The 7,796-nt window shown below is 38.0% G+C and overlaps 1 protein-coding gene across 2 annotated transcripts in view; it reads left to right on the plus strand.

Annotated features, from left to right (window-relative positions):
- The window catches only part of RSU1 (Ras suppressor protein 1), a 102,913-nt gene extending 96,630 nt beyond the window's left edge, over positions 1–6,283 (plus strand). For both annotated transcript variants that reach the window (XM_072412783.1, XM_072412781.1), the window contains exon 9: positions 3,978–6,283. In XM_072412783.1, the coding sequence (XP_072268884.1) occupies positions 3,978–4,080 (103 nt within the window). In that variant the 3' untranslated portion in view covers positions 4,081–6,283. The remainder of the gene's footprint in view (positions 1–3,977) is intronic.
- The last annotated feature ends 1,513 nt before the right edge of the window (positions 6,284–7,796 follow it).

Consider the following 7,796-nt stretch of genomic DNA (forward strand, 5'->3'; position numbering starts at 1 on the left):
GTTTTTTTCCTTGAGGTTAAATACCCTGATAGACATTCCTTATTGAGACCCTGTCACCTGACCAAAAGTTTCAATAAAAATCTTCCAATAAGAATACATGTGCATGAATACACTTAGTATTGACATAGCCGCCTGTTGTGTGAACCACTGAATTCAGCGGGGGATCAGAAATCCAAAATTCACAACATATTTTATTCTGCAGAATCTCCGGGCACAGTGTCTAATCAATACTGTGAGTAAGTATTTAATGTTGTCTTTCATGGTAAGGTTTCATTTTAGTGTTGCTTTAAAAAGAGCTTCAAACCAATGTGGTGGAAGTATTTGGCACAGCACTTGAAACAAGAACTTGGCTAACAAAAACAAATCTGTGTCAGGGCTGCTACCTAACAAAGACATCCACGGCACAGCGAGCAGGGACTTCTGCCAGAAGGCCTAACGGCTCAGCGATGTGACAGAGAAATGCTGTCAGGATCTTCCTGCATGATTGATTGTAGGAATACCACTACCAACACATCAATGCCACAACAATAAGCTCTGCTGATTACATGTTGACAACATGTAGTAGAATTAGAATATCGTGTACTCGAGGCATACCTCACTGCATGTGCATGCAGGTGAAAGATTGATGCGTTTTATAAAGGCTTTGGGGAAGTTAAATTTTGCATACTTGTATTATTCCTGGAGAATTGCCTGGGCCATAGTGGATTTGTGTTCATTTTCACTCCCTTAAACTGCAGGCAGTCATGTATAGCCAACATCTAAAAGAAACTGCATACAGGTTCAGTTACATTGCAGAGTTTCCCATTAATTCTAAAGCGTGAAGATCTATAATATACAGAGACTTCATGCAGTATGTTAGCGTTTAGGCAACCAAAAGGTAATTTTTTAGTTATTGCATTTAGGGCTTGTTTGTGTGGGCAATATAGTTGCTGTGTACCACTACTTCTTTCAGCAGTCCTGCACTTCTTTTGGCATCTAACCTGCACCCTGCCCCCCTGCTTCCATGGGGAATGAATGGTGCCATTTACTGCTGACCTGGATCTTCTGTTCCCACCTATGACGACTAAACCTTAGGCACCATATAGACATCCAATGGTTCTCGGAGGGTTGTCATTGGAAATGATCTTTTATAATTGTTTGCAGAGACAGATGAATGAACAAGTGCTATGCACAAAGTGTCATTGTGTTCTATGGAGGGTTATAAGTTTGAGGATGAGTGAGTGGCACCCAACTGTTCTCTCCTCCATAGGAGTAAACAGCCGTTATTTACAATCGGCCATTCATCAATCTGTTATGGTGAATTGGTAAATTATGTCCGGGGACAGCTGTATCCTCGCCTAAAATGAGATCAGTTTTTCGTCTCTGGCAATAATGATTTTACGTGTGTACAGATCTTCTACAGGTGAAGCTTGATAAACCCCTGGCTTCTTCTATGTCATAAAGATATTCTTTTTTGTTTAAAATGGATGAATGAATGAGATGGAATTTAATGCAAAAGAATGAATGTGGTAAAGCATACCTAAACTCAGAAATTTCACTTTACATAAAAGGCTAGACAACCCTTTTATGTAAAGTAAAAATTCTGTTGTTTTTTTTTTGTTTGTTTTTTTAAGTGCAACACCCTTTTTTAAAAAAAAAAGGGTGCAGCAAAGCCTCCATGGATACCTATGTCATGAATCCCAGGAGGCTCTTGGGTGCTCTTTTTGTGCATGCAAGCATCTCGGGCATGGCCAGAAGGAGCCTTTTTGCTGCGCCAAGGATAACAATTACCGATCACATGCATGCGCAGTGAGATTACCAAGTTTTTTTTCCATCCTACGTCACCTGATCTCGCACCCGGGTCGGGTGATGTAGGATGAAGAACCCAGAAGAAGAGACGAAGATGGCGGTGCCCGGAGCGCTGGCTCCAGGACGACGTGGGATCCAATGCAGGACACCCCGGATGGATTAGACTGGCCTGCAGGATTGAAGGTAAGTGGATTTGTTTTCTGTTTTCAGTTTAGTCCCTCTTTAAGTTGTGTCAACAGACTTTTAATAGGTATAAGCGGGGGTTTTCAGCAATGATTTCAAGGAACAAAAACCTTTAATATCACTTGCTGTTTGCCTAAAAGTCATGGTTTTGATATTTTATTCATCTGCTGGTACTTTCTAATATTTATTTTGCTTTTAATACTGTTTTTTTTTTAGTTGGAATAAACTAGCTCACAAAGAGCTTCTAATGTCTAATATCTGTTTATGGCCCATTGCACCCTTACACCACACTAACTTCCTATTCCCTTCGAAATCCAATGTATTCTGCCTAAATGTTCAGAATTCTGCAGACATTTGCACTCCATTCTACTCCATCCTTAGCCCTGAGCCAGTAATATCAGGCCACTGCCACCCAAGAGAGTTTGCAGTCTCTCTCAATCACAATCGTACATACACAACTAACCAATCAGAATATATAAGGTTTGGGTTTGTGAGATCAGAAAATCCAAGGAGGACCAACACAATGTAATAAGCAAACTCTATTTGGCTCCAATTGGTTCCAATTGGTAATCAGAGTGGAGCTTCCCAGCACTGTTAATCCACCTGCTTGCAAAGGAGAGACTAGTATAAATAACAGTAATTGGTATTTGTTTTTTAAAGAACAGAAATTAGGGTTAATACCAATATTTCTTTAAGCACTTAGCTCCTTTAGATCACTTGTGAAGAGAAAATGTGCCAGGCAGTTGTCTATCAAATGTGATCTGACATATGAGGGAAGTTGGAGCTGGCAGTGACAGGTGCATGCTATGAATTAGATATATGTGACATGAAAAGGCTGAGCAGCCAGCGTGTCTTCCAGCTTTGTGTCCAGCAGCAGGTCAAGCAACAATAATATTAATAAAAGAAAGTGTTGCATTGAGCCAACTTCAGGGTTAAGTCAACTGCTGTGTTTGTCATATTATTTATGGTTGGTAAAGTTCAGGATCCGTTATTTTACAAGAAGAATTATAAAAGTTATACTAAAAAAAGGGGACACTGCAACCACTTTGGGTCACATAGACCTTTGGGTTTTAAATGCTGTTTGGAAACGCAAGCCTGTGTGCAGCAAATATTGTCACAGCTTTGTTTTATTATATTATTTGTACAGGTGTGTATTTTTGTTATATAAATAATGTTTGGTAATATTTTTGTACAATCAAAAAGAAGTTACATTCTTTCCAATGTATGTTTCCAATATTCCAAGGTAGAGGTTCATTGGAAACATGTATGTTTTAGAGGGATTTGACATGGAAAATGTGCATGTGTTGTATAGATATACTGCAGATATGCAGTTAAAGATTTGTTCAAAACTCCCAAATTGTTATTGTTGGTGGTTTATTGTAAACAATGAGAGAACATTGGGGCCATCAAAACTATTGGATGACTATTGAAGAAGAATCTAACACACAAAGGTTGATGGAAACACCCAAAATTTTTCCATGTAGACAGGAGAAGACATGGGAATTGTGGCATGCAGACTTTTCTGGTGGAACATCTAAGATATATAGGAATCCAAGGGCATGTGTTGAAATAGTCTTTAAAGGAATGATGAAATGTCATTACTTAGCTCATTCTAAAGAATGCTAATTGTCAGGATGAAAAGCTGGTATTTTAGGTTTTCGTTTCAGTCACCCCCAATGGAAGCATTCAGATAACTTGGCAACAAGCTGTGCCACGATTAGCTGAACCCCTTGGCTGCATACTTGGAGGATCAGAACATCTCTTTAAAATTCAATCTATAAGTCATATAGATTAATACTTTTTTGGGGGGAGCCAGTTGAAAAATAAGCTTTTTTTAGGTGGAATATTAAGATGCTAAAATGGAAAAAGTTGCCTTTCCTGATCTCCAATATCCATTTTTTTTGGTTTGTGTTTGTGAATTGCACAGCAGTGACTGCGTTAAGTGGTTGTTATTGTTTTCTGATATCTTCCATACCTAATTTATGTTCCGCCTTTGTGTTTTTCAGCCTCTATGGAAGACACATGCAAGCAAACCCAGAGCCCCCAAAGAAGAACAACGATAAATCCAAGAAGATCAGCCGCAAGCCCTTGGCAGCCAAGAATAAATAGATTTCTGATAGGTGTTAGGTGATTAGGTTTTTACACCCTGACTGCATGTGCCTAATTATTTCTATTTATTTCCTATAAAGGAGTAAGCTACTATTACTCTGGGCCATGAGAATTGACCTTGTTTGCCTTACATATATTGTGCTTTTAAAGAAGCATTATTAACTATGCATCCATAACTGTTACACGTTTCTATTTATATATTAACAGGCATTAATAGATACGCTTGCCTTTTAATAATACATTTCATAAACTTTATTAAGTGTATCCCTTTCAAGTTGTTTTATGTGCTCAGCTTTAATGGGGAATTTTAACCAAAGCTGTTATATAGTAATAAACAAAGCTGTTTGTGAATCGTATTGACAACATAGTTTCCGAGAAGAACATGCAATGTCTGAAATACTTAATTCTTTGATAATCAATCAGATCTGCTTGCAAATATTCATGTGCTAATTTCTGGTTTCATTGCCATTTTTACGGTTTAACAGCCTGGACCTTACCAGCCAGAAGCTCAGTAAACAGCAAAGAGGGCATCCTCCATGGGGGCTGTACCACTTATCACTGGGCAAACATTTCTGCTTGTACAGGGAATGAATAAGTGAATAACAGCTCAAACACTGCCGACTAGTGTTGGTGTAATTAAAAAACCCCAACGGTTATAAATTATTTTCCTCTTTAAGATGTCAGTGCAATATTTACCTCCACTGGTAATGATTTTGGAGAAGCAAGAAACTGTAAGGGTCATATGATATTAAATCAAATGGCACTTTGCCATAGACCACATCACAGTCAAGTAAAATGAAGTGTATTCTTTCAGCTTGTCCATAACGGGACCAACATAAAGGGGAGTGCACATGAGCCCAGTCTGTCACCGGATGCTTTGATGTGTGCCATTGTGCATAAACCTGTCCACATTCACTTGTGTGTTGGATACAGGCTGGCACACATAGTGCTAGTAATCAGGCCCAGGTACTCTGTACAGTTCTTGCTCATAATATGCCTTTTGCCAACTTGCACTTGGGGTTCAGGATGGCCTGATTTCACCCAAAGATGAGTACCAACACACATCAGATGCACCAACACACATCAGAACTTAGTGGCCACATTCTACAGACCCTAGTGCAGCTATAATGGTAGATTTCAACATCAGAAGATGCATGCATTTTTGTGTGCACATTTGGCATGTTTTTATTAACTTGTAGTTGATTACATTGCATTTTTACACTAGCTTTTAGATGAATTTTGAAATATGTTATAAAGTTTTGAAGTTTTACATGTAACACAAAGCATTTCCATGTACTGTATAGAATCCAGTACATTAGTGCTAGTGTTGTCAAATCTTGTGCCTTCAGAGCTCCACAAATTATGGAATCTGCATTATGCAATTCTAGGCAGGTCCCATGGCCATGGGCCTTATGCATATTGCTTGCAGTATTATGTTTTGATTATGCATGGGCTTTTATGGTTTTGCTATTTTCTATACCTTTTTATTGGCTCAAAAGGGTGCACATCATAGATAGGAACCATCAGACAATCAGTAGGGGTGAGGTAAGCTCTTTACTACAGGACATTTCAGGACTGGATGCAGTACAAGGTGTGTTAATACATAAAAAAAGAAAAACAATGATCTTTAAGTACCTGCTTTCCATCACATGCTCACTTCAAGCATGCTGCCAATTCAATTTGCTTTCCCTTTTTGGAAGAGTTAAAACCTCTTTGACATGGTCTGTAATCATTCAAAGTTTCCTCTCTTTCTGTGTGACTACCAAGAAAAATCTGTCATAGAGTGGTTATAACCTTTCCATACTCAAAAAAAAAACTATATTTTGGCTGCAGTTGGACTATAGAGCATGCACTTCAATCTAGGAGACCATACAGAGGCGAGCATCCTGTAGCTGTGTCATTTTGTTAATATTTTTGGGAGATCTAAAGGCTCGTATCTCTACAAATTTTATTATTCCCTAATAGCTGTTTAAAGTCATACATTATCCTTAAAATTAATTCTTTAATATAGGGAGCTATATGATCTGGACTTTCACATGAAATGTATTTGCATCCATTATAATTTTTCTTGTGTCCTTGTTAAAATCCAATATTGGTTTTAGTTGTCTGTAAAACACCTTCTTTATGCTGTATGACTACAAAATGTGTATTCCAATCGCTAAATATGTCACAAAAAATAAATATTTTCACCTTGATATATAAACAGTTGTTGCCTTTTTAATCTATAAATTGTCATATGTATGTTATTACTGTAATCTAATACACGCAGAATTTACATGTGTGCATCCTGAGTTAATAGAGGTCACCTCAGGAAGGGATAGGAAAGGTTTGACGGATGTGACTTGTATGAGAATTAGGATTCTTCCATTATGTCTGTGTCCTGGTGCTGCAATTGAAAAAAGAGATTGTAGAGGAACAAGAAACCGAATAGGTCATGTGATTTCCCATCAAATGCCACTTGGAATGCGTCATGTGATGCATCATGAGTTGTCATTTTGTGCTAGCATGCCAATTATAGGACATAGGCCAGCAGCAACACTGAAGAAATGTAGATTGCCTGGTGTCTTAAAATTACTCTGTAGTCCGACAATTTATTCAAATGTAAACCTCATAGGATCATAGTTGATTGTAACTAAGGTGTAAGGAAGAAGCCCTGCAGCTCGTTGGTGTCTAGGTCCAGTTTATGTGTCAGTGTGCACAGATTGTTTCACATTCTTTTCTGTGCCCACAGTGCTGGGTATTTTTGGTTAATAGAAAATTCATCTTTTAGAAATGGATTTAGAGGGGCATTGAAGAAGTTTCCCATTGACAAAAATTTAAGTTTATTTGGTGGAGGCCATTTATCACCTGGTAATGCTTGTGCTGGTTTGGCAAATCTCTGGCAGTGTTGGGCTTTGCTAAAGTGCATTATAAAGTGTACAGGACACCATTGCAAAATGAGTTGTCTGCCCTATACCAATCCTCTGGTTTCAAATGACCCTATATATATATATGGAGAAGGAGAGGGAGAAACAATCTTCATTACATTCCCCTTGGTTTTCAAGCAGGTAATAAATAATAATAATATTAAAGCTCCAGGCAACCTACAAAATGCATGTAAAGCATTTAATAAACACACTGGGGGTGATTTACTAAAGGAATATAAACTGCTCAAAGTGAATAATAAAAATAAATATTATGTTCCCTTACAAGGGATAACATCACTAGGTCAGTAGATGGGATGACTTCAACCATCCAACAACGTGCTCAGAAAAAACATTTTATTTTTAATGTTTCTTGCATGTAATTGGCTATTCTTTGCAGAATTACTGCATCTTCTAAGCTAAATGAAATATCCCTTACATGGAGAAAAAGCACCTTGGTAAGCGGACAGCTAAAATTAATTTAGTAAATCTGCTCCATTGCACCAAAGCCAGAATAGCCACCCAGTTTAGTTCTGACCGAATTGTTTAATCCTGAATAAGAGATATTTTCATATTGTTCTTTGCTTATATATTCTTCCTTCCCTTAGAATCACAAGTGATAACTCTTGGAACCTGGGAGCATTTTGTCTGCATAGTCACAGGTTGTGGAATGTCACAGGAATGAATGACTGGAGATCTGTTAGCAGTTGCATGTCTGGAAGGTACTGGATCAGATAGTGGCAAAAAGGCACAATTCTCATGGACATTATTTACCAGTATGTATTCTTAGCTAGCAGAGCCTTAAATCAAGCC

This window comes from Pyxicephalus adspersus, chromosome 5 (assembly GCF_032062135.1).
Source record: "Pyxicephalus adspersus chromosome 5, UCB_Pads_2.0, whole genome shotgun sequence".
Classification (NCBI taxonomy): domain Eukaryota; kingdom Metazoa; phylum Chordata; class Amphibia; order Anura; family Pyxicephalidae; genus Pyxicephalus; species Pyxicephalus adspersus.